A 27,424-nucleotide genomic window follows, 5' to 3' on the forward strand; every position below is an offset into this window, starting at 1 on the left:
CTGAAGGTAGATAAATCACCTGGACCAGATGGACTGCACCCAGGGTTCTCTAAGAGATAGGCGAAGAGATGACGGAGGCATTAGTAATGATCTTTCAAGAATCACTATATTCTGTAATGGTTCCAGAATACTGGAAAATTGCAAATGTCACTCCGTACTTTAAGATGGGAGGGAGGCAGAAGAAAGATATTATAGGCCAGTTGAATTGAATTGATTTGACTTTATGTCTTACATCCTTCACATACATGAGGAGTAAAAATCTTTAAGTCTCCATCTAAAGGTGCAATGTGTAATCATAGTAATTTATAATAAATAGAACAGTCAATGTAATATAGAGTACACTCAAGTTAGCATGAGTTCATCAGTCTGATGACCTGGTGGGAGAAACTGTCCCGGAGCCTGTTGCTCCTGGCTTTTATGCTGCAGTACCGCTTCCCAGATGGTAGCAGCTGGAGTAGATTGTGGCTGGGATGGCTTGGGATGAGGTTTCGAGGTATATGGAGGCACATGGTAAAATAGGCTAAAGTCAGCATAGTTTCCTTAAGGGGAAAACTTGTCTGACAATCCTGTTGGAATTCTTTGAAGAAATAGCAAGCAGGATAGACAAAGGATAATTAGCGGATGTTGTGTACTTGGATTTTGATGAGGTGCCACAAATGGAGTTGCTTAACAAGCTAAGAGCCATGGTATTACAGGGAAAATTCTAGCATGGGTAGAGGCCTGACTGACTGGCAGGAGGCAGAGATTGGGAACAACATGGCCTTTTTCTGGTTGGCTGCCAGTGATCAGTAGTGTTCTGCAATGTGTTCTTTTCATGCTGTATGTGAGTAATTTGGAGGACAGAATTGATGGCTTTGTGGCCAAGTTTGTGAATGATACTAAGATAGGTAGAGGGGCAGATAGTGCTGAGGAAGCAAGGAGTCTGCAGAAAGGCTTGGACAGATTGGGAGAATGGGCAAAATGTGGCCGATGGAATATAGTGTTGGGAAATGTATGGCCATGGCCATGTAGGAGGAATAACGTCATAGACTATATTCTAAATGGGGAGAAAATTCAAAATTTAGAGATGCAAAGGGACTTATGAGTCCTTGTGTAAGATTCCTTTAAGGTTAACTTGTAGGTTGAGACAGTGATAAGGAAGATAAATGCAATGTTGGTATTCATTTCAAGAGAACTATAATATAAAAACAAAGAAGTGATGCTATTCCAAGTGCTCAGATGGCACTTGGAATATTGTGAACAGTTTTGGGCCCCTTAGCTCAGAAAAGATGTGCTGGCATTAGAGAGGGTCCAGAGGAGGTACACGAATATTATTCCAGGAATGAATGGATTAATGTATGAGGAATGTTTGATAGCTCAGTGCCTGTACTCGCTGGAGTTGACAAGAATGAGGGGGGAGCTCATTGAAACCTATCGAACATTGAAAGGCCTAGATAGAGTGGATACGGAGAGGATGTTTTCTATAATGCGTGAGTCTAAGACCAGAGGGCACAGCCTTAATAGAGGGATGTCCACTTAGAACAGAGGTGAGGAAATTTTTTTATAGCTAGATGGTGGTGAATCTGTGGAATTCATTGCTACAGATGGCTGTGGAGGCCAAGGCTGCATCCACACTAGACTGGATAATTATGAAAATGCCGGTTTTGTGTAAAAAACGTCCACACCAGGCGTTTTTGAAAATACCTCCATTCCAGATTAAAATGGGTATTTGAGCGAATCTCCTTCTACTGGGCATGTGCAGGACACATCTACAGAAAACAAGCAAAGAGGAAGCGGGATACTTGGTGCGTGTTTGTCCAGTTACAGACCAGAAAAACTTAAAAGGAAATTGCCAAATGAAAGACTTGGTGCACGTTTGTCCAGATACAGACCAGAAAAACTAAAAGGAAATTGCCAAACGACGGACAACTGGGGTTGGCTCTCGCGCAGGAGGACCTAAAACTAAAAAAAAATACTGGAGTGTATAGAGGCAACCGACAGGGATTTCACAGACAGTATGACCCGGCTGCCGACGAACATTGAAAAACTGACTAACTCTGTTGCAGAGGGATTTGCGATGATGAGGAATATGATGGCTCCCCCCCCAGTACTTTTCACTACCACAATACCAGCCTCACAGCCACTACAATAGCTACACATACGGACACACAGACCCCTGGGTAGCCCAACCAACATCTTCCCCACTCCCACAGAGGGGTCACCCTGGAAACATTTCCTACAGCCATAGTCTCTTCACTGATGAAAGGGACAACAGCTACAACTAAATGCAATAAGGCTTGTTACTGGGCAAAAGTGAAATTTGCTGTTACCTCAGTTGTTTACCTTTACTTTTGCCTTGTTTTTCTGTATTATTTTGCTGTATTTAACATGTGCAATAAAATGAGTTACTGGGCAAAAGTGATTTTATTTTTACCTGAATAAAAGTGAGACTTACAATTTTCCTTTTTTAGCCTTAACATTTTTATGTCTATGCCAAACATAAGCTACTACTTAAAAATGACATTTTGGAAGTAGTGACAATTTCATCTATTGAATGTTTGCACAAGCAGTACATTAATAAAGCACCTTGTTAAATGTATAAAACATGTCTGCATCAGTGTTATCTTGTATTTCCATACAATGTTACATTAGGCTGTTACACATCCATTGTCAGATATTGTTGTTGTGGTGTTGGAGGTTGCGTTCAAGAAAACAATGAAATCCCGCGCTCCTGCCACCATCTGTTCCGGCACATCATGACAGCGTTTTTAAAAAGCTGCAGTTACCCCGTACACACTACACCACCCAACTGGCAGTTTCAGATTTAGACACTCTGCAGAGTGTTTTAGGAAAGCTCTGTTTTCAGGTGAGGAAAATGCCGTTTCAGTGTGGACGGAGGGTCAAAACGAAGAGAAAAAGCTTCGGTTACGGAGTGATCCGGTCTAGATACTGTGAACGTAGCCCAAGTCATTGAGTATATTTAAATGGGAAGTTGAGAGGTTCTTGGTTAGTCAGGTGGTGAAAGGTTACAGGGAGAAGGCAGTAGAATGGAATTGAGATACAGTAAATCAGCCTTGTTGGAGTGGTGGAGCAGGCTCGATGGGTCAAATGGTCGAATTCTGTTCCTATGCCTTATAGTTTTTTGGTCTTTTCTCAGACACTAGGCTTCGTCAGGTTAACCTTGTGCAAGTAAAGAGAGAGAAATGTATGTAGGTCTTCTTGATTTATTTAAGATATTTTAGATGTTTTAAAGTGTGCAACATGTTTACTTTTAATTTTTAAATTTCATTCATTGCATTAACAATTACCTGTAATTTTAACTGGTCCAATGAAAGTTTGTTAGATTCAAAGAGATTTAAATAAAACTTTAAAAAAGTGACCATTTTGATAACTGGTGAGCCTGAAGCTGGCCTGATCAGTAGTCAGAGCCTTTATGCGAACTGGCCATTTATGCTGTGAGAGACTCTGCACTGGGCTGAGCCACAACAATGAGGTAGGCATTAGCCCTACAGCTGGAATAAACCTCCAGGTAAGTGATGATGATCTCAGGGAAGTGGAAGTTCTACCATATCATACCAATGAAATCCTGGTAATCCCTATTGTCCAGCTTCACATAACATGGCAACCACTGCATTTTCTGCACATGACGTGTGAATCATATTTTCTGGATGTTTAAGTCCTCATTTTGTGTCTGAAAATGGATAGAAAGATATAGAATTTTTATATCACAATATGCAGTTGAGATGACAGATGATTGAATATTAGCCATAAGAACTTCTTGGCAAACACAGGCCAATTATGGAACTGAGCAACACTAAGGGAAACATGACATTTCTAATAAATGTGTTGCAATAGGGGAAATTAATTGCTTGAATTTTGTTTTATTACTTTCTGTAAACTGATATTTGGTTTTGATATTTTGGTATTACTTCAGCTAAGTACATGGTCAATCCTGAGAAGGACTTCAATACTGTATGGAGGACTTGTCTTTTTGCCTGCCTGCTATGTTTACAATGAGCTGGAAACCGAATTACTGCCAATTGTGCAAAAACCCTGACAAGGGATTTAGTGAAAGGCTTCCTTATCTTGAGGTGAAAAAGTTTTACTTGTGGATAAAAGATTTCAGTAAGGTTCAATGTAACCACTAATCTGATAATATCCTTTTATTTTCCCTCCCTCTCCATGCACAAGTGGCGCTCTGTGTTCTAAAGATTGTCTTGAAGATTACTTCATTGATGATTTGATGAGGCATGACTTCTGATGAATAAGTCATAATTCTCTAACTCTAACTTCTGACACAGTTGCCCACCTGTCTGGTGGTTTCAATTTATGTGGGAAGACAGTGGAATTGCTCATTTACAGTGGGGTTGTATTTCATGTGGGGAAAATACAAATTCCCCCACTTGTATCTCTTTAAACTTTAAAGGTACACTTTAAAGTTTAAAGTGTCCTAATAATGTACTAATATGAAATGCTGTATATTAACAAACCAGTCCTTCAGACCTCTGTTTCCAATTATAGTGATTTTTTGTTTATATAGTTGAAGTGTACTGATGTATTTTGTTTTAATCAACAGCCTCAGTCTATTAGATTTTCCAAACGCTTTGGGTAAAGAACCAGACAGTTGGAGTCTATCAACAAATATTACAGGCTAGTGGGTAATTAAAATCCAAGGGTGGGGGACGTCAAAGAAGAAAAGATGTGGTTAAACTTAGCAAATGTACATCTCCCTCTATCTTTTCACATCTTGTCCACTTACAGAGCCCTTGTTTCTCTTATTGTAGCCTGGGACATTGAAATAGTGATCGATTCTGTACACGTGTGCCACAAACTGCTTTCACTGCTTAGGCATTGGGCTTTGTTGGTATAGCCTCTGTTGCCTCTTATTCTTCCTGCAGATGTGACTGTAACCAGTAATAGCATTTTCTTATCTTGGGAATATCTGGTCAAAAAGGCAAGGGCATAGGTGCCTGAGATTAAATGTCAGTTACATTTATTTACCCCAGGATAGCTGGAGTTTCTACAGAGAATTGAAAGGAGATTTCCCAGATTGGCCAGGCATCACCAAGATCAGAGATTCAGTAGTAATGATAAAGTTTTCTGGGATAGCCTCGGTGCCAAGACTAGTGTAGTTTCTGTTACATCAGGGATGAGTACACTGATAACATTCCCCTTAAATTTAAAGTATGGGAGAAAAGAGAGAGAGAGAGAGAGATGGAGGTGGAGTTGATGGGCAAAGTAGTGATATTAAGACTGACATTTTCAGGTGACTACTTAATAAGTCATTGTAGTCTCTGGATAAAATTGTCTATTCATAAACTTGTTCTGGTAGGAATAAGGAAGAGTGAAGTGGTAATAATGAAACATAGAAATATAGAAAACCTACAGCACAATACAGGCCCTTCGGCCCACAAAGTTGTGCCGAACATGTCCCTACCTTAGAAATTACTAGGGTTACCCATAGCCCTCTATTTTTCTAAGCTCCATGTACCTATCCAAAAGTCTCTTCAAAGAACCTATCATAACCGCCTCCACCACCGTTGCCGGCTGCCCATTCCATGCACTCACCACTCTCTGCATAAAAAAACTTACCCCTGACATCTCCTCTGTACCTACTCCCAAGCACCTTAAACCTGTGCCCTCTTGTGGCAGCCATTTCAGCCCTGGGAAAAAGCCTCTGACTATCCACACAATCAATGCCTCTCATCCACACAATCAATGCCTCTCATTAGAGATAAAGGTGGGAAGATGTGCCTGGAGGCTGTGGAAGTGAGCGAGGCCCTCAATGAATACTTCTCTTCGGTATTCACCAATGAGAGGGAACTTGATGATGGTGAGGACAATATGAGTGAGGTTGATGTTCTGGAGCATGCTGATATTAAGGGAGAGGAGGTGTTGGAATTGTTAAAATACATTAGGACAGATAAGTCCCTGGGGCCTGACGGAATATTCCCCAGGCTGCTCCACAAGGCGAGAGAAGAGATTGCTGAGCCTCTGGCTAGGATCTTTATGTCCTCATTGTCCATGGGAATGGTACCGGAGGATTGGAGGGAGGCGAATGTTGTTCCCTTGTTCAAAAAAGGTAGTAGGGATAGTCCGGGTAATTATAGACCAGTGAGCTTTACGTCTGTGGTGGGAAAGTTGTTGGAAAAGATTCTTAGAGATAGGATCTATAGGCATTTAGAGAATCATGGTCTGATCAGGGACAGTCAGCATGGCTTTGTGAAGGGCAGATCGTGTCTAACAAGCCTGATAGAGTTCTTTGAGGAGGTGACCAGGCATATAGATGAGGGTAGTGCAGTGGATGTGAACTATATGGATTTTAGTAAGGCATTTGACAAGGTTCCACATGGTAGGCTTATTCAGAAAGTTAGAAGGCATGGGATCCAGGGAAGTTTGGCCAGGTGGATTCAGAATTGGCTTGCCTGCAGAAAGCAGAGGGTTGTGGTGGAGGGAGTACATTCATATTGGAGGATTGTGACTAGTGGTGTCCCACAAGGATCTGTTCTGGGTCCTCTACTTTTCGTGATTTTTATTAACGACCTGGATGTGGGGATAGAAGGGTGGGTTGGCAAGTTTGCAGACAACACAAAGGTTGGTGGTGGTGTAGATAGTGTAGAGGATTGTCAAAGATTGCAGAGAGACATTGATAGGATGGAGAAGTGGCAGATGGAGTTCAACCCGGAGAAGTGTGAGGTGGTACACTTTGGAAGGACAAACTTCAAGGCAGAGTACAAAGTAAATGGCAGGATACTTGGTAGTGTGGAGGAGCAGAGGGATCTCGGGGTACATGTCCACAGATCCCTGAAAGTTGCCTCACAGGTGGATAAGGTAGTTAAGAAAGCTTATGGGGTGTTAGCTTTCATAAGTCGAGGGATAGAGTTTAAGAGTCACGATGTAATGATGCAGCTCTATAAAACTCTGGTTAGGCCACACTTGGAGTATTGTGTCCAGTTCTGGTCACCTCACTATAGGAAGGATGTGGAAGCATTGGAAAGGGTACAGAGGAGATTTACCAGGATGCTGTCTGGTTTAGAAAGTATGCATTATGATCAGAGGTTAAGGGAGCTAGGGCTTTACTCTTTGGAGAGAAGGAGGATGAGAGGAGACATAATAGAGGTATACAAGATAATAAGAGGAATAGATAGAGTGGATAGCCAGCGCCTCTTCCCCAGGGCACCATTGCTCAATACAAGAGGACATGGCTTTAAGGTAAGGGGTGGGAAGTTCAAGGGGGATATTAGAGGAAGGTTTTTTACTCAGAGAGTGGTTGGTGCGTGGAATGCACTGCCTGAGTCAGTGGTGGAGGCTGATACACTAGTGAAGTTTAAGAGACTACTAGACAGGTATATGGAGGAATCTAAGGTGGGGGCTTATATGGGAGGCAGGGTTTGAGGGTCGGCAGAACATTGTGGGCCGAAGGGCCTGTACTGTGCTGTACTATTCTATGTTCTATGTTCTATCATCTTATACACTTCTATTAGGTCACCTCTCATCTTTCGTCGCTACAAGGAGAAAAGGCCAAGTTCACTCAACCTGTCTTCATAAGGCACACTCCCCATTCCAGGCAACATTCTTGTAAATCTCCTCTGCACCCTTTCTATGGTTTCCACATCCTCTTCCACATGAAGAGCAGGCTAAAATCCTCTTCCCGCTGCAACTCACCACTATTTGAAAAGTTGGTTGATTTTGGTAGTAGAGGCACATCACGAAATAGAGTGTAAACAAATTCACGTATTGGTTTTATATGACTTTCTCTAGTCTCCCAGATATGATTATAACTTGACAAGCCACACTCTCAAGCAAGCAGGGGTGCAACTTACTTCACAACCTTAAGCCCTAATGCAGATGCTGCTTGATCTGCTGAGTTCTTCCAGCAGATTATTAACAAATGAAAGAAAATCTTCAGATGCTGGAAATTGAAGTAATACACACAAAATGCTGGAGGAACTCAGCAGGCCAGGCAGCATCGATGGAAAAGTATAAACAGTTCACATTTTGGCCCAAGACCTTCATCAGGACTGCATTTTGTGTGTCCAACAAATTATTCATTGCTTCAGCTTCCAGCATCTGCATCCTCTTATGCTTCCATTACTTCAGTCGAACATACAAGATTCAAAGCTGCAATTAAAAAGCAGTTATATGTATATTCTCCAAATAACAATTAGAATCAGTTTGCTATTGTGCATTGTGTCTTTTCAAGAAGATGAATGAGCATTACATTTGATTTTCAGTTCATTCTTCCCTTAATTAACTTATAGAATGGGGTCAATATTCATCAACCTACCCTATCACCCTTGAAAAAGTGGTCAATTGCCCTTATTGCCCTTGAAAAAGTGGTCATGGTCCATCTTCTTTGAATACCTTACGTAAATCTGGTGAAGATAACCTCCAGAGTAATTGCACTGAAAGTGATAGTGGAGGACCACTGATACTCTGTGACTTGGAGAATAACTGTCTAAGGGTGGTGGTTCCTTGCATGTACTTGGAGATTACAAATTGGGAAATGCTTTCAGATTAGCTAAAATGAGTAATTGCATAGTATTTTGTAAATGGTAGAGAGTGGCCAAACTAACTACCCCCTTGACTTCTATTCATGGCTGGCAGTTTACATGTTTGCACAGTAACTAGGGCTGGTTTGAACGGACCGGATTTCCCCCCATTCTGCCTCATAATCACCACCATCACCAGCAACTCCTACCAGCTGATGATCCTGGACTTAAAAAGTCTCCGTTATATACCTAGCTGGTAAAGTTCATCTGCTAATGAGACAAATCATCCAGTGATTAACAGGTTCATGCACATGAACATATCCATGCACATGGCATACACAGCAGAGGTTAACCAGATCTAATGGTATGTGATAATCCAAGGGCAAATTTGCAAATGTTTGTGTTCATTTTTATACCCCCTTCTGAAGCTAAAAGCTACCAGTTTTATATTTTCCTCTGAAGTGTATGATTGCAAGAAGTTGCAGTCCAATAGTAATCAAGGCGAACTGAGATAGCACTAGATGTATCACAGCTGAAGTAATAGGATATGGAGATTTTAAATAGGGCACATACCGATATCTGTTTGTGAATGATCTGTTTATACATGGACTGAAAGTCTTAAGTTCTTAATACACAAACAGACTAATTTACTTGCACTTGTATTCCCAACATTTGAAGTTCTGGTCTGGTAAATGCTGTGTAATTTCACTGTTTCAATGACCTTTCATCTGTGTTTATTTCATTCTTGATGTAGTTCATCAGATATAAAATATATATTTACAGCTATTTCCTGGAAATGCTGTAGTTTTCCCACCATGGCTTTACTGACGCAATATATGGTTGAACCTGCATCATGGCAAAGCTAGGGTGCAGCCATTCAAGCGAAGTTCTATGTTTTTCCATTCTTTGATGTGGAAACTCAGGATTAAGTGCAAACATGCCGTACACTTAATAGTGATCATGGCAAATTCCTGTTTACTTCATATCTCTGCCTCTTTACAAAAATATTATTCAAACTTTTACTGTAATCAGAAGATCAGAGTGCATTGCAGTGTATTATCAGCAAACAAGGCAATGTGAATTTATTGTACCACATGGACTAAGCCCTTTCAGCCTTCGAGCTGTGCCACCCGGCAACCCTTGATTTAACCCTAGCTTCATCACAGGACAACTAACAATGACCAATTAAGCTAACAATGCTGTCTATGGACTGTGGGAGGAAACTGGGGCACCCAAAGGAAACCCACCTGGTCATGGGGAGAACATACAGACTCCGTGCGGGCAGTGAAGGGAATTGAACTCTCTCACTGGTACTGTAAAGCATTGCGCTAACCACAAAGTTACCGTGCTGCTTTTTCCTTTCTACCTAATTGTCATTAGATATCTAAAAGGCAACAGCTGTTGATTGTTGATTATTTGATGTTATCATATCAGCCAACAAATATACCTACAATGATTATTTTTAAAATTCCTTATATTTTGTGGAATATTTTCAAGACTTATTAGTTGATATTGAAAACAATTTAGAACAGTAAATTGTAGTTTGGTCATCGCTTATGTATTTTTTCCAGAGCAGTGCAAGTTCTTGCTAAATTTGATTTAATCTCTCTGTACTAATATTAATGACTCTTTTTTCTTGCTAAATTTGATTTAATCTCTCTGTACTAATATTAATGACTCTTATTGATTTATACAGTTTTTTTTATCGATTGAGATGTCAACCACAATGGGGAAACTGGCATTTATTATCTATCCTTAATTGCTTTTCACTGAACTGACTTGCTCATCCACTTAATACTTTGCAGGATTTAACCACATTGAAGGCCTGTGGTCACAGACTGGACAGCATACCCTTTATTATACCCTTTATCCAACATACCTTTTATTTGCTGAGAAGTAAACAAAAACAGGCAGCATGGTAGCATAACAGTTAGTGCAATCGCTTTACAACACCAACAATTACGAACAGGGTTCGATTCCAGATGCTGTTTGTCACAAGTTTGTACATTCTCCCTGTGACCGTGTGGATTTCATCCGGGTGCTTCAGGCTTCTCACATTCCAAAGGTGTGTGGTTAGAATTACCGAGTTGTGGGCATGCCATGTTGGCACTGTAAGCGTGGTGACACTTGCGGGCTGCCTCCGTCACAATCCTCTTTGATCCGATTTGATGCAAATGAGGCATTCACTGAATGTTTCAATGTTTCAGTGTACATGAGTCAAAGAAAGCTAATACTTAATCTTCTAAAAGAAATGGTGGAAAATCTCAGCCAGTCATGCAGTATTTATGTAGACTGAAACACAGTTAGTGTTTCAGATTTCTCTCAATTCTTTGACTGAAATGCTAACTCTTCTTTTCCTACCCCCATGCTGCCTGATCTGTTGAATGTTTCTGGTATTTTTTTTGTTGGCTTTGGATTTCCAGTATCTATAATATTTTGATTTTGGATAAAGTAACACTGCTGCCATCCGACTTGCTTGGTACTTTGGAGGTGTCAGCTTGGTAGATTTTCTGGGTTATTGAACGTTATTTCTATTAATACATCAGCATGGCCTTCTTTAGACTTACACAGTATTATAATTAAGCTTTCCAGTGAACCTAGTAAATTTAAAAGGAACATAAAAATGTGACTCTGGTAAGTTGAAAAAGAGCTCTGGTGAGTTTAAAGGGAGTTTGGGAACCAGAGTTCCACTGAGAGACTAAAGGTAGCGTGACAAGCAGTACGACAGTGAGTCGAAAGAGAGAATGGTAAACTTGGAAACTTGGGAACTGGGGCTTAGGGAATGGAAATGTTCGGGAGGGTGGGGGTGGGAGGAACGGGTGACTTGAAAGGGAACATGCCAACTATCACCTTGTTAGTCAGATGCCAAGCCTTTGGGATTTCTGAATAATTGGATAGCAGGTTATTAGAGTTTTATCATAATTCTTCTTGAAATTCCACTTCAAATTACAAATGAGAAAGTCAAAAACACTCTTAACCATTTACTTCCTGAAGTGTAGAGAGGGAAATTAGCACTATCCTGAGTATCAGAGGTTGATTAATTAATTTAGTGGATGACAAAATCTACAGCACTCCAGTCAGCAGGGCCAGAGAGTTCATGAAATCCTTTTGCATTTATATTCACAAATTTCTTTTGACTAACTCTCCTAATAGCTTTGAGGGTGTTAGAGGCTGTTACCAGCATTCTGCTGATCTCTTGCAGCAATTTAGTGCAGTGTATTAACATATCTATTTTCCTTCAGCCGTCGCTCTTGCTCCCCTTACATTGCTAAGCTAGAGTTCAACAGGCACTAGCATCTATCTGGAATTTCAGTCAGCCAACCATGGGAGTATACAGTGAGAGTTAGAAGCCTATCTCAGCATGGAAGATAATACTATTGTATTGTCAGCTAAATCCCTGCAGTAGCTCTCCAAAAGGGTTTGCAGGCCACCAAGGAACAGAAAAGAGTGTTGTATTTCACTTAGAGGATGAGGGCAATGCTGGCAATGTTTTCTTTAAGGTCTATCCATTTAGGTTCTTGAGAAGGTGAAATTTATTCTTGAATGTCTGTTGCCTTTGTGATAGAGCTATTTGTTGGATGAGGAGCTCAATATGTAGATTCAGAGATGATGTATGAGTGATGTTACATTTCCAAGGCAGAAATCTTACAGGCAGCAACAAACACAGAATGCTGGAGGAACTAAGCACATCGTGTTGCTTCTATGGAAATGAATAACTAGTCGATATTTCAGGCTGAGATCCTTCATCAGGACTGATGACTGTTAATTCATTTCTATAGATGCTGTTTGACCTTCCAAGTTCCTCCAGCATTTTGTGTGTGTTGCTCTGGATTTCTTGTGTTTATATCTTACAGGCAGTCCTGCTTCCATGTTGCAGAGTGTTACGTACCCCGTAACTGGGTTGCCAAATCAGCAGAAATGGATCACTCAGTTGGAGTCTGGATTACTAGAACTAAGAAAGTTTTATTAAAGAAACAAGCAACACAGTAATCGAAAGGATAATAAATGCAACAGTTCAGCAATGATATCCACACATGTGCACAGAATTAAGATAACAGCATCAATCAAGCTCTATCGTTGTCTAGGGGTAAATGACCAAATTTCAAAGTGACTCAAAGTTCAGTCCAGTTTAGTAGTTCAGTTCACAGTAATCATTGCCATGGCGATGGACAACGTGGGGGAAGAGAGAGAGAACAGGAACAACTGATCATTCAGACATGGCTTCACTCACAGACCGACGATATGGCTCACAAGCAGCTTTTGGGCAGGTCCTTGGTGATGTCACCTGAGGTCACCGACTGTGACCCCTCCTCCAGATGCGTTCGATCCTCTGCAGTGAACCCGGCACCCAGGCAAGGGCGGACACACACCGGGTTCCCGCTGATCGTACCTTTCCACCCTGGCCGTTGTGTGGTACTTCCCACCGACTCGTGAGAAGCGTACCGCTTCCAGGGTCTCGTTACCTCGGGTGGCGTGTGTGCTGCCTTAGCGAACCGGTCCCTTTTTATCCCCCCGCTGGGGTATCGCCTGTCCATCACTTCAAACAGTTCAAGGTTCAAAGGGGGAGCCGCCCCAGACAGCTCTCTCTCCCGTCCCTTCATTACACATCTCCAGACGCTGCTCCATTGTTCCTTATCTCTCCTTCCCCTGAGGGCAGGTGGCAGACCACTTGCTGATGTCACTGATGCTAACCCAGGCCAGCAAACATCTTAATTTTATGTGTATTCTCGTCACAAGAGGGACTGAATATTTAGAATGAAGGATTGAGTACCCACCAATTGATCTAATTATTCTGAATGTTACTTAACAAAATGTGTGGCTGGAGCTTCGCCTATCTAGGCAAGTGGAGAATAATCCATCAGAGACTTGTATAATATACTTTGTAGATAGGAAAGTGTTTGTGAGGGATGCAGGATATCCGGACTCTTTTCTGTTCTTGTAGCAGAGTACTTCTGACTGATCTACTTGAACATTTGATCAATGGGGAAATCCACAAGATGCTGTTGGTGACACAGATCCCTGTTAATTATTTTGTTAGTGCTTAAACGGCCTTTGTCCTGTTGAGGATAGTTTTCACCAAATTGATTATTTGTTTATGTTCCTAAGGTAATTTTCAATGCTGTTCTCTTTCTAACTCAGTAAAGGCTGGAAGTTCCAACATAAGATTTCAACTCATGGCCAGCAGAGTGATGCTGTCTCTACTTTAGATGGCCAGCAATGAAGGATGAAAAGGTGACTGGAAGGAAGCTAAAGGAGATGTGCAGGGCAAATTTGATTTCACATAGAATTATAGGTGCCTAGAAAGGTCTAATGGTAGAAGCAGTTACAATAGTGGCATTTAAGAGGCTCCTAGACAGACACATAAATATTCAGGGAAGAGGGATGTGGATCACGTTCAGGCAGAAGAAATGTAGTTTAGTTTGATATCATGTTCAGCAGAATCATCATATGGCAAAAGGGCCTGTTCCTCTGCTGTCTGTTCTAGATGCTCTATATGTTCTATAAACCCTGTGGCATCCTTCACAAGTGTTTATCTGGAGAACTGCTAGGGATCAGCACTTTTGAAAATCTGATAGTCAGATACGTCGATGGAATCTCCCTTTAAATATACATGCAACTTGATTTTTTAAAAAATGTACATTACTTATCATGTCTCAACTTAAGTTAAGTTGCTGTTTTCCAACAATCCCATGGTTCAAGAGACCTTTTGAATTTCCCATATTTGTCAGTGGATTTGCTGATCAGCTCTGCTCGTGGGGAGATAACACTTCAATGAATTGCAACGTCATGAGTATGGTTGCTTGAGGTAAATGTGGATAAGGGTGAATGTACATATGAAAGGTTTTTTTATTGTTCCTCAGTTGAAGGATATTACTTTACCTCTTAGTTGTAAGCTCCCTCTTTGAAACATTTCTGCCCCTGTAGCTTGCTTTTTCTCATGTAAGAGGATTTATCTATCCTAATATCCTCTAGTATGTTTGACATAACCTCTGGAAGTGACTTGATACATCCAGAGGTGGTGAAACTTATTGAGAGCTTGTGCCCATATTGGCGATAATCTTAAAAAAAAATTCTCTCTGGTGCCATGGTAATAGTGAACAGAGATTATTAATGAATTAGTAGTAATAATAATAGACTTCATTGAGGAAGAAGGATGAGTCCTGTTGCTTATTTATGTATATTGTTTTACTAGTAATAAAAGTATAACAGAGACAGATTGGACTAAATGAAGCATTTTTAGAAAATCTGTTAAAATTATTAATATTATTCTTTTAAAAAAGCAATTGGAAAAATAACATCATTTCTAAATTATTGTAATTGTGACCAATTACTATCTAAATACTGACGTGTTTGCAATGGTTTCAAAACGAATCATCCAAAGCCACTTGTTCTCGCAACCGTCGAGCTGGCACCAAGCCAGCATGACATGTTTCCTGTGAAAACATCTCTCTGCACTTGGGTTGTAAAAATTCATTCGCTGCTTCATTTGGCAGTTAAGATATTCATGTAAATGAGAAAATCTGCAGTTGCTGGAAATCCAAAGCAACACACACAAATTGCTGGAGGAACTCAGCAGGCCAGGAGGCATCTGTGGAAAAGAGTAGACAATCAACATTTGGGTCCTTCCATAGATGCCGCCTGGCCTGCTGAGTTCCTCCAAGATCATGTATCTTTTTGTTGTGGACGGGGTTTAAAGAATCAACGGGCAGCAATGCATGCCACATAGAAACATAGAAAACCTACAACACAAAACAGGCCCTTCAGCGCACAAAGCTGTGCCGAACACGTCCTTACCTTAGAAATTACCTAGGGTGACCCATAGCCCTCTATTTTTCTGAGCTCCATGTGCCTGTCCAGAAATCTCCTAAAAGACGCTATCGTATCCGCCTCCACCACCATCGCCAGCAGCCCATTCCACGCACTCGCCACTCTTTGCATAAAAAAACTTACTCTTTGACATCTCCTCTGTACCTGCTTCCAAGCACCTTATAACTGTGTCCCCTCGTGTTAGCCGTTTCAGCCCTGGGAGGAAGCCTCCCAGCAAGAACTTGATTGAACAGGACAGAGAAACGCATGGATTAGTGTAGATAGAATTGATGGTCAGCAAAGATACGATGGGTTAAAGGGCCTGTTTCCAAGTCAAACAGCTGATTCTGAACAGAATGGACAGATTCTCTGTGGAGCTTAAAGTTTTCCACTGAGGTTGGGTGGAACTACAACCAGAGGTAATGGGTTAAAGGTGAAAAGTAAAAAGGTTAGGGGGAACGTAAGGGGGAACTTCTTCACTCAGAGGATGGTGAGAGCGTGAAATGAACTTCCTGTGTAAGTGGTGGATATAAACTCTATTTCAATGTTTTATTGAAGTCTAGATAGGTACATGGATAGTAGGGTTAAGATAGGTACATGGATAGTAGGGTTATGGATGGTTATGGTCTGGGTACAGGTCGATGGGAGTAGGCAGTTTAAATGGCTTGGTATGAATGAGAAGGGCCTGTTTCTGTGCTGTACTCTTCCATGATTATAAATGTGAGAAGCACGGATAATGATTTCAACAACAAATTTTATTCTGCAGTACAGAATTTTGGACATTAGTTCATGAATTATGTAAAAGTGAGTTTCTGTTACCTGAACTTGTGTAAAAGCACGACACATCGGAGGACAATTAGGCCATTCAGCCCAGAGTCTGCTCCACCGTTCTATCATGGCTGTTTTATTATCCCTCTCAACCCCATTCTCTTGCCTTCTCCCCGTAACCTTTGACATCCTCATTAATCGAGAACCTATCAACCTCTGCTTTAAATATACCAAATGACTTGGCCTCCACAGCCATCTATGGCAATGAATTCCACAGGTTCACCACTAAAGAAGTCCCTCCTCACCTCTATCTAAGTGGATATCTCTCTATTCTGAGGCTGTGCCCTCTGGTCCTAGACTCGCCATTTATAGGAAACTTCCTCTCCACAGCCACTCTATCTAGGCCTTTCAATATTGGATGTTTCAATGAGATCCCTCCTTATTCTTCCAGTGAGTACAGGCCCAGAGAGATCAAATGTTCCTCATACATTAACTCTTTCACTCCAGGGACCATTCTTGTGAACCTCCAATGCCAGCACATCCTTTCTTGATAAGAGGCCCAAAACTTCTCACAACGTTCATGATAAGCAGAAGGTTTGAATGAAGCTTTACATCCTGCTCTGTAGAATGGATTATTGAGTAATATGGCATTTCAATGCACAGTAGGTATTGTTGCTGTCCCCACCCCTTCCTCTGGCAGCTCATTCCAGATACCAACCACTCTGAGTGAAAAATATACCCCTCAGACCCTCTTTGGACCTCCTGCCTCTCACATTTAACCAATGATCTCTTGTTTTAGACAGTCCTACCAGAGGAAGCTAGGTGCAGGATGGAGATGTGTCTCTACCAAAGGAGGTGGAAGATGTTTCTTCCCTCTGCTAGACTGCAGGTCACCTTTGGGCAAGGTGTAACACCTGCTTAGCCTCCCCAAACCGCCCCCCCCCACCCCGCCGCCTCGGATCAGGGTCACATGAAGCCATGAGAGCAGGTGGTGGATGGTCATATGAGCAGCTGGTGCATATCACAATTCCTGGTTATGCGACCACTGATGCCAGGCAGACAATGTCTAAAGAATATTGATAATGGCTGGGGTCACCCATCTTGTAAAGGCACTACCCAAATGAAGGCAATGACAAACCACATCTGTAGAAAAATTTGCCAAGAACCATCATGATCAAAGACCATGATCTTCCACATCATAATGATGGTGATGATGATAATGTGCCTAGTGTAGGTCGTGTGCTTTTGTGTGGCCATTATGCACAACATCGTGCTTAGAGTGAACAGTTTTTAAATAGCTTCCATTGTGTGTGTTTGTCTGCAAAAAGCAGTGAACTTTGTCACTGACAGTTGTCGAGAAGGATGGCCGAATCAAAGGTGGTGATAAATCAGCAGTTAGGAGGGAGATTGAAAATCTGGCCGAGTGGTGCCATAACAACAACTTCTCACTCGATGTCTGCAAGACCAAGGAGAGGATTATTAACTTCAGAAGGAGAAAACGGAGGTTCATGAGCCAGTCCTCATCAGAGGATCAGAAGTGGAGAGGGTCAGCAACATTAAATTTGTCAGAATTGCCATTTCAGAGGGCCTGTCCAAGGTCCAGCACACAAGTGCCATTACGAAGAAAGCACAAAGAAAGCTTGGCAGCGCCTCTACTTTCTTAGAGGTTTGCAAAGATTTTGCATGTCATCTAAAACTTTGACAAACTTCTGTAGGTGTGTGGTGGGAGTATATGTGACTGGCTGTGTCACAGCCCGGTATGGAAATACCAATACCCTTGTATGGAAAATCCCACAAAAAGTAGTGGATATGGCCCAGTCTGTCATGGGTGAAGCATTACACACTGCTGAACAGATCTACAAGGAAAACAGCATCCATCATCACTCAGGACATGCTCTCCTCTCTCCACTGCCATCATAAAGGAGGCACAGGAGCCCCAGGACCCACACCACCAGGCTCAGGAACAGCTACCACCCCTCAACCATCAGGATCCCGAACCAGAGGGAAAAATTTCACTCGCTTATCACTGAACTGGACGAAACTTGAAGGACTCGATATTTATTGCTTGTTTATTTATTTTAAAAAATCTTTCTTTTTGTCTTTGCATAGTTTGTTGTTTTTTTTTTGCACATTGGTTGCCTGTCTATCCTGTTGGGTGTGGCCCCTCACTGATTCTATTGTGTTTCTTGTGTTTAGTATGTAAGCCCGCAGGAAAATGAATCTCAGAGTAGCATATGGTGACACACATGTACTTGTTAACAATTTTTTTTTGCATGCTATAAGTTCGCCACCCCTGCACTATACTGTAGAAATGCAATTTAATTTTGATTTGACGTGTATTTATCTAGCTTCCTTCATCAGTCTTTTTAATTTATTGTAATATTCCAAATGAAGTAAAAGTGTAGAACTATAAATTGAACCAACACATTTGGCATTGTTGCACTTCAAATCATTTGGAGAGACTGTGTTGGCCAAATTGTGCTTTTAAGTTGAAGTGTTCTATCTACACATCAGCTATGATGAATAGGAACCAGATAATTAAATAATAGCATTTCCAAAACTGCAGTTCTTGTTGGAATGTATTCAGTCTGCTGTGCAGAAATTTTCATCCTTCTCTGGCTGTGGTGTTTTCTTGCTGTTAGAAGATAAACTTCCCTCTATGCACCCCCAGGAAATATTAAAACATTCATTAATAGTTACTTAAGAAAAGTTATCCAGACTGGTTGTGTACAGCTTTCCTGTCTTTACACTTTTCCTGCTTCGACAGAATTATTTTCTCTGCTGTATCTTATCTGAGATAAGCATGAAATGTTTGTATAGTTATAATAATCTGTTAGATTTTATACCTGTATGACAGTTGGCAAAATGTCAAACTTTTCTTAGACTCCGCATAAGAGACTCTTCTCTTGCCTTAGCATGACTCTTGCTTTGTAGTGTGTTATTCTGAACTGCACAGAAATGCCTGCGTGATGTGGCCTCTATGGCCTTATTGCTCACTTGTTAAAGAGGGAAGCTTCCTCTGCACAAGAGACCAATCTCTCTTCTCTCTACTGTGGATTAGTTGGGAACAACTCTCCAGATTCTTCACTGGCTGTTCCAGAACAACTTCCTGTGAGGAGTAGAATTTTCTCCTTTAAATGGATGAATATGTTACTATCAAGAAAAAACACCTACAAAAACCCATATTTAGGTAAGTGATACTACTTGAATTTTACTCAAGCTGCAGAAGGCATTCTGTTGTTAAAGTTTCCTTCCTTCCCTTTCTGCTGTATTGATGTTGTGCAAGTATTTCACTGCATTCATTTTTATTAACTTTGTAAATTACAATATTCTGACAAATAACGTAATGAACCAGAATTTATTTTATGTTTCCTCCACATTGCTGATAAGTAAATGATTTTTTTGTACTTAGATCAAGACTTTAAAGAGTGCCCAACAGGCTTCTCAAACACACTTTACATGTGCTAGTTGTGGATTCTGTGGTCTGAAAACTATTTGTTACAGAATCTTGCATCTGAGTTTAATCCATAGGCTGCAATTTTTAATCATTAGTGTGTTAAGTCTCCAGCAGAACAATTATTTTTGCTGATCTGTGTCAAGTGTTAAAGTTCGAGATCTTATTTGTGAAATAAGCATTCTGTGTTTAATGGCAACAGTGGCGCTGATAGGAAGTAGATTTTCATAGCTTCATAAAACCGGAGAAGTATTTAGTTTGAACAAACTCCCAGTGTGGGGTTATTTTCTAATTCAAAACATGATGTACGCCAAAGAAAATGAGTATTTTAGTAAACTTTTCTCATGTGTAAGGGACCTATTTTTTCATCTGTCTGTGTATCTTGAGTTTTTGTTGTTCCCGGGCTATACTCATTCATTTTGAAGTCAGTCTGCTGATATCTTAGCATGGGAATAACTTACTTTCTGGCACTCATTACAAGGATTCAGTGGTTGGAAAAGGAAATAGCATTCCTGCTATCTTGTTTATAGCAAGTGACATCTCAAAATCCATTTAGGCTCCCATTGGACCAAAGTTTATGACATCTGTGGTATATCATAGCTGTGAGCTTGATAGGATAAATAAGCAAGCACATATAAAACACAAACGGTCAGTTTATATTGACTTTTCTAATTTCAGATGTATATAAGTTTATGAGACAGAAATGAAAAGGTTGTGTGAACTTGCACAGCTAATGAAGTGACTTCAATTGATACAAAGTTTTATTTATTGTTGTGACAAAGCCATTAAGATTTTCCCTATATTTTAAGAGCAGCAATATGTCCCTATATTTTATTTTGTGGCTTGCCCAATAGTTTAATTGTATTATACTATATATTTGAAAAACAAACTTAACAAAGGCCTATGTGTTGAAACTTAATTGAGACCACAAACATCACAGCCAATGTTGTATTGACTGAGAAAGGGAAGATAACTGGACTGTATACCTGGAACTAAATGTCTACTTCAACTTCAGTCTGTATTCTCCCAAGAGAGCACTCAGGAGCTGTCTTTTCCACAGGACAAGTTGGGGAGAGAGAAGTAATACATGCTAAGGTTTCACTTCACTTGTGCAGTGACACAGTGTCCTATATTTTCATCAGTAGATGGCAAATGTCAGAATGATTTCAACCATTAATCTATTATCATTAATGTCTAGAAATAATGATCGGCAGTTTTAGTAATAATTTTTTCAGTGTTGCAAATTAATCAGTGTTGATTACTGAGAAGAATATCATCAGCATGAATAATAAGTCTGATTCCTAACGAGACCTAATGTTCCCCCTGTAAACTGGCTATAAATAATATCCACAGAAACATTGTTGTGGGAGTGTTCAGATCTACTTGTGGTGTCCATTGTGTTGGTTAGTTGCACTCTGTTATACTTATTTGCAATCTCGTTATCCCACTTTTCAATAATCTGCAACTATTTTCATAAGAGTTTGGTAGAGATTTAACGAGAGCCAAATGAAAGTATGCTTGGATGTTTTCTAGTGCCAATGCGAATATTTCGATTAAGCAGGATAAGTTGTTCTGTACTTACTACTCTCCTCTGTCAAAGTCTGAGAGAATACAGCTGCATCATGCTTCACCCTAAGTCCTGCAATTGAGCTGCCCTTTAATAATATCATAAAACATGAAGTACTTGATTGTAGCTTTCAACCAAAAGATCAGAGCAAATTGTAGCGTTTGCGTAAGAAACACCAGCAGAGGGATTTGCTGCTGACAATGTATTAAAAAGTAGTGATGAGCAGAGTGGCTATTTTCGTGTTAGGTGGGATTGAGAATACTGGCTACAGAGAATCAAAGCCTGTTTTAATCCTGGCCCAGTCTCGCCGCAAAATAGTAACTGTTTATTCCTTTCCATGGATGCTGCCTGACTTGTTCAGTTCTGCCAGCACTTTGTGTGTGTTGCTCAAGATTTCCAGCATCTGCAGAATCTCATATGTTGACATTTCTTTTGGTAGGATATATAACCGGTGGTAGATCCAGAATCATATTTCAGACCTAACACCTTTGCAACATGAAATTCTGCAGATGAGACCCTTCATCAGGACCTGGTCTTGGCCCGAAACGTTGGCCGTTTATTTACCGCCATACATTCTGCCTGACTTGCTGAGCTCCTCCAGCTGTTTGTGTGTGACAGAAATAAAAAGGTTGTGTGAACTTGCACAGCTAATAAAGTGACTTCAATTGGTAGAAAGTTTTATTTATTGTTGTGGCAAAGCCATTTACATACCCTTTGCTAGGTAATCTGACTTAGATGAGCTGCACATTCCTTCAGTTAAGCATTTTGATCAGGGTTTCTCAACCAGGGTTCCGAGCGAGATCGTGATTTAAAAAAATAAACATCGTTTTTTGAACTTCTTGCAATGTGTGATACTAGCACTCGCAGTGCTGGGCAGTGACTGAGTAGCCCAGTTAGCAATCTCATTAGAGGTCTCGGCCCAGTATGGCAGTGCGCAGCAGGACGGTATTTATTTGCGTGAGTCCATTCTCAGTTTTTGGCGTGAGATAGGGGAGGCCATTGATAAAGCGCTGCACTGCATGGAGATGGAGACGGTAGGCTGATGAGGAGAGTGAAGTGCATTTTCCAAGCATTGAATGGACTTGCCCAACTTGGGCTGTGACATCAGCCTCTCCTTCCTGAATTATCTCCCCCAACTTTCCCTTACACACCACCAGCTGACTCATGGGGGTGAACAAGCTCTAACAGTATACTGTAGTAGAAAATTGGGGGAAATTTTCATTCTAAAAAAGGAAATTTTACGTACCATGACTCAGCTGCTGGCCTTCCTCTTTGTTTTTGTTGCAAACCTTACAAAAGGTGGATTGTGTAGGTTAGAACTAAATTGTATTGTGAAGTTTTTTGTATTTTTCGCAGCTTTCTCGTTTAGTTATTTATTATGCCGTTCTTTCAAAGATGTTTTCAAAGTCTTGTATAAAATTGTGTCTAAGGCTATATTTTTATTCATATTGCTTTGGCTTATGGTTTTTAGTAACTTTACTATTCAACATTGCCAATAAATGTTCATGCTGTAAATAGCATTAATTAGAATCAACTTACAACCTTTATTTAAGTTAAATCTACTGAGCCTACCTTTAGAAAAATTAAATCCCATTTTGGCTTAAGCCAGTAATTTAAAAGAAATTTATTAAGTTTACCTCATGAGTTGGTAACACTTATGAAAGGGAAAGAAAAGGATTAATTTCAAGAAAGGTAAGCTAAACTTAACTACCTGTTTGTTTCAAGAAAGGTTAGCTAAATAAAATTATTCTCTACATAATAAAGAATTGATAGTCATTTTTGGATTATTTTATCTACAACTTACTGATCACGCTAACATACTGTGAGCTGTAGATATAATAATTTTTATGCAGGGGTTTCCTGAGACCTGAAAATAATTTCAAGGGTTCCTTCAGGGCAAAAGGGTTGAGAAAGTCTGAAGATATCAACTGCCAGCCCAAGCCAAACCTTGTACCCTTGTCGCTGAATCCATCCATCTCTCCACTCATTGACACAGACACAGACATGGTTTGCAGTCTTGATGCTCGAATTTACCTAACTCATGCTTCCAAGCCATTTATCCATCATATAAAAAGAAAGAGAACAGCTAAAGCAAATGTTAGAGCATGTGACTGAGAATTCAGAATGAGAAATAGAGAAAAAACACAATGATTGTAAATGGCTATTTTGGGTTGAACAATCCAATACACCAAATGCATCCCACTAATAATAAATAGATAATCAAGAGGCAATAGAGAGGGAGGAATTTAAATCAATCTCCAATATTAGACAAAAAATGCAAATTAATGGGACCAAAGGTCAACAAATCCCTTCAACCTGATGACCAACAGCCAAAGCTTGGAAAGGAAATCACTGCCCATCAGCTGTTGGAATAGCTTCCCCTTCCTTTCCTGTAGCAAGACCTGCATTGTTGCCCTACTTCCTGTTCTTCAACTTTTATTGAAGCCCATCGAATATTGAAAGACCTAGGCAGAGTGGATGTTTCCTACAGGGGGGAGTTGGGATCAAAGGGCACAGCCTTAGATTAGAGGGACATCCATTTAGAACAAAGATGAAGAGGAATTTCTTTAGCAGGAGGGTGGTGAATCTGTGGAATTAATTGCACAGATGGTTGTGGAGGCCATGTCATTGAGTATATTTAAAGTGGAGGTTGATTGGTTCTTGATTAGTCAGGGTGTCAAAGGTTACAGCGAGAAGGCAGGAGGATGGGATTGAGATGGTTAATAAGTCCGCCAGGATGGAATGGTGGAGCAGACTCAATGGGTTTAATGATCTAATTCTGCTCCTGGGTCTTATTTCCTTCAGTTCATTTGTGCTTCACTGTCCTGTTTGATCATTGTACTACCACTTGCTGACCAATATTCAATCCCCGTTGTAATTTAAGTTCTTATCCTCATTTTTAAGTTTTTCAGTTCCCTTGCTCTTACCCTTCTCCAATTCTCCGACTCTGTCCTTGTGTCTCTGTATCATTAATCCAGTCAACTGCTCAGGTGTGAAAATGTGGAAACTTCTCAAACTCTCATCCTTTAATAATTCCTGTGGCTGTATCTTTAATTCATATCACCTAATATTTTTACTTTTGCCTTAATCCTTAATTCTGGCAGTTTATGGTGGACTGAAACACCTTGGAACATTTTCCTCTGTATTAAAGTTGCTATAAATAGTATGTTTGAAATCTCAATAACTTGCTCTTTAATAAGCCAGTTAACTTACGATTACGTAAGCCATGTTTCTTTTTGCCTGATTGTGACTTTCCTGCTGTATTGTTGCATTTATAAAACCCCTGATTTTATAATGGAGTATATCTAACATTAGTTTAATTTTTATATGCCCTCAGCTGATGGCAACTTACAATGTAAGCAACTTACAATGTAAGAGCAATTGAATGTGTTTTAAAATTATAAAGTAAAAACAAATGACAGATGTTAGAGATCTGAAATAAAAAAAAAGCAGAATTAATGGAAACAGTAGATTAGACAGCATGAAGTGGAGGTAAGAGGTTGAATGCCAAGTTTAAACACTTGAGTTTTTCTAGCAATGCAGTCAACATAAAAGAGAGAGATTTAGGAAGTTCATGGGGATGAGTAGCCTTGACTTCCTCTGCATTTCCAATAGTTTCTTATTTTAAATGCAATAAGTTCAACTGTACAGGCACAATTATCTGGACCAATCAGCTCTGGAAAACAGCCTGCCCAATGCTTCTTTTATTTAAATTAATGATTGGGGAAATTGGATGTGCCCAGTTTGCCTTCTTGTCTGGATAACACTGGCTTAGCGGCATAGATCTAGGACTTAGAAAATCAAGCACTTTTTACATTTTAAGATTGACTGACTTGTGAAAAGCACCAAGACAATTTGATGAGATTGAGAATGGTTTCAGACTGAGAGGCTCAAGCGTGTCAAGGCACCTGTAACATGGCACTACCTAGTGCTTGGACAACTTAAACACTGGCACAGATAGGATGAAAGCTCAAGTGTTAGATATCAAGGCGAGGGTCGGGCTGATTTCACTCACTCTCGCACAAATGTTCATTCCTTTCCCCATGGCGCCAAGGCTGTGAACTGATCTGGCTGTTATGCATTTCCATTCCACCGGCGTAAGGGACCGAGGCTTGGGTTTACTCCGACTGCTCTGGGAGCAGATCTCTGACTCAGTCTAGTTCGGGATGCTGTTGGCTTACATCTATTGTTTACACAATGTGTGAGTGTGTTTTTTTCTCTCTCTCTCATTCTCTGCGCAGTGGTTTTTGTCTTTTTTTAAAATTAGTTATTTGAGTTTCTTGCTTTGTGGCTGCCTATAAGCAGACAAATTTCAAGATGTATAGTTTATACATTCTTTTATAATAAATGTGCTTAAATATTTGAAGTACCTATGGCTGTGACTGTGGATTTCAGCTGTAGTAGTACTAAACGGGAATACTTGATGACTCCTATTGGAGTTGCACACGGATTCACCATTCATTGGCACCAACTAGATCTTGATGTTGTCAAACATGCTTCACATTCGATAAATCTATAATGACTGCCCAATTCTGTGCCCTTTACCACTTTTTAAATAACTGATTCCAGCACTTTCTCTGTCTCTCTTGACTGACTAGTTCTACAATGCTCAGTCCAAGAAGTTCTTACAATATCTTACCAATCTTAAGGAAAGCACAACTCCACAAGAACTGGTCACTTAGGTGCACGAAGTTCTGGTCTTTGTCAGTAAATTATCGCAAGACATTATCTTACTATGTAATCCTAACCCTACTCTGAATATTTGCAAAATAATTAGAACTCTTCCATGGGCTGCTCATATTTATCAATTATTAAATTCATTGTAGTCAAATGAAATGTGCTTTCATTTTAAAAACTATTTATTGTCTGTACATTATTAATTTAATTTTAGTTTTTAGTAAAAATAAACATCAAAACTAGTGTTCTGTTTCAACTGTCAGTCAAATTACAGTAGTTAACTAGTCTAGAAATCCTTGGTTAAAACTGCAAATAGTAAATTTTATTAATGTTCAAAGTTAGAAAATGATGATGAACTACCTATTCATGCAAAATTTTTTTCATCATTAATCACAAACTGCAAATTTGACTGAACGTATGGCTCGATTTTGCCTGCCAAATTTCGTCATCACCAATGAGACTTGTTCTCCTATTTCCTAACAATGCTAATTAACTTGAATTACTGGGTTTCCTGGAAGCAGAGAGATGACTGCATTTGCAACATCCCTACAAGTTTAATGATCCTCCTTGTTCAAAAACATCACTTAATGTACCACCAGTTCTATAGTTTTCAAACTTGTTAGTATGTATTTTCTCTTGGAATTGCACTATTCTGAGAACAGTCCTTATCATTAAAGAAGTTGGCATAAAAGAGAGCTGTATTCACAATAAAAGCAAATAAGCAACTTAAGAACTATTTCTCAATGTGGCAGTTGGATCATGTCTAAAAAATTTCATTATGGTTCATTCAGGAGGCAAAAAAAGTTAATTATTCTTGCTCTGCCTTGCCCCGAAGCCTTCTGTTTAAATCTGAACCTATTTTTCTGCTTGGAAGTGGCCTTTAATTACTTGATTGAGATTCATTCAAGTTAAGAGGTGAAATTTTGATTGACTGGAATTCAAAATGAAATAATTTGTGTTTGTAGCTCATGTATTATGGAACCAAGCACACTGCATTTTTTGAAGCTTTTTTGTTGACTGATAATGAAAGCTGCAACTTGACCTAAAAACTTGTGGGGCTGAGATATCAAGATAAACTATATTTTGCTCTTTTAGTTGGAAATTATCAATTTTTTTCAAAATATCAGGAAAACTAAATTTATCTTTAAATAATAAAATAGCCCAAAGAAAGAGAGAGATTACAGATTCAAGAAGATAAAAACTATATTAAAAGATCTTGGAGACAAGATATAATTATATTACAAAACTTATAAATTGACTTTTAGTTTCCAATATCCATGGAGATGTAATTGTGTAGAAGAAAGATCACAGAATAATTTTTAAAGACCTGGCACGTAAGGGGAATATAGCATGTGGGAGTTAAATAGGCAGGCCACAAGGTATTTTGAGACACTCGTTGCTGACGTTTCTAATCTTAGACTCGGGATTAGCATTAGTTTGTGCTGGGGTCTAATTTTCTGTGTTTGTTGCTCTCCCGCTTATTGATCCCTTATCATTCCGGACTTTAATGTGGTGATTGAATGCGGATGTGGATCCTCTACTCCATCCCAAAGAGTGACCTTTGAACCATTTTAGAGTCAGCTGCAAGGTCTGGAATTACAGGTTGAGCAAGCTGGCAGATTTTCTTCTCTGGATCTTTTGAATTGAATTGACTTTATTACTTATATCCGTCATATACAT

The 27,424-nt window shown here is 39.9% G+C and overlaps 1 protein-coding gene across 9 annotated transcripts in view; it reads left to right on the forward strand.

Annotated features, from left to right (window-relative positions):
- Nucleotides 1-27,424, forward strand: part of pde1a (phosphodiesterase 1A, calmodulin-dependent) — a 601,233-nt gene that overhangs the window by 234,177 nt on the left and 339,632 nt on the right. The window contains exon 1 of one of the 9 annotated variants that reach the window (XM_063052044.1): nt 19,100-19,236. The exons of the other annotated variants lie outside the window; for them this stretch is intronic. Within the exon in view, the coding sequence (XP_062908114.1) occupies nt 19,184-19,236 (53 nt within the window). The 5' untranslated portion in view covers nt 19,100-19,183. Of the gene's footprint in view, nt 1-19,099; nt 19,237-27,424 lie in introns of those variants that run through there. 9 annotated transcript variants of the gene reach the window in all.

This window comes from Mobula hypostoma, chromosome 6 (genome assembly GCF_963921235.1).
Source record: "Mobula hypostoma chromosome 6, sMobHyp1.1, whole genome shotgun sequence".
Classification (NCBI taxonomy): Eukaryota; Metazoa; Chordata; class Chondrichthyes; order Myliobatiformes; family Myliobatidae; genus Mobula; species Mobula hypostoma.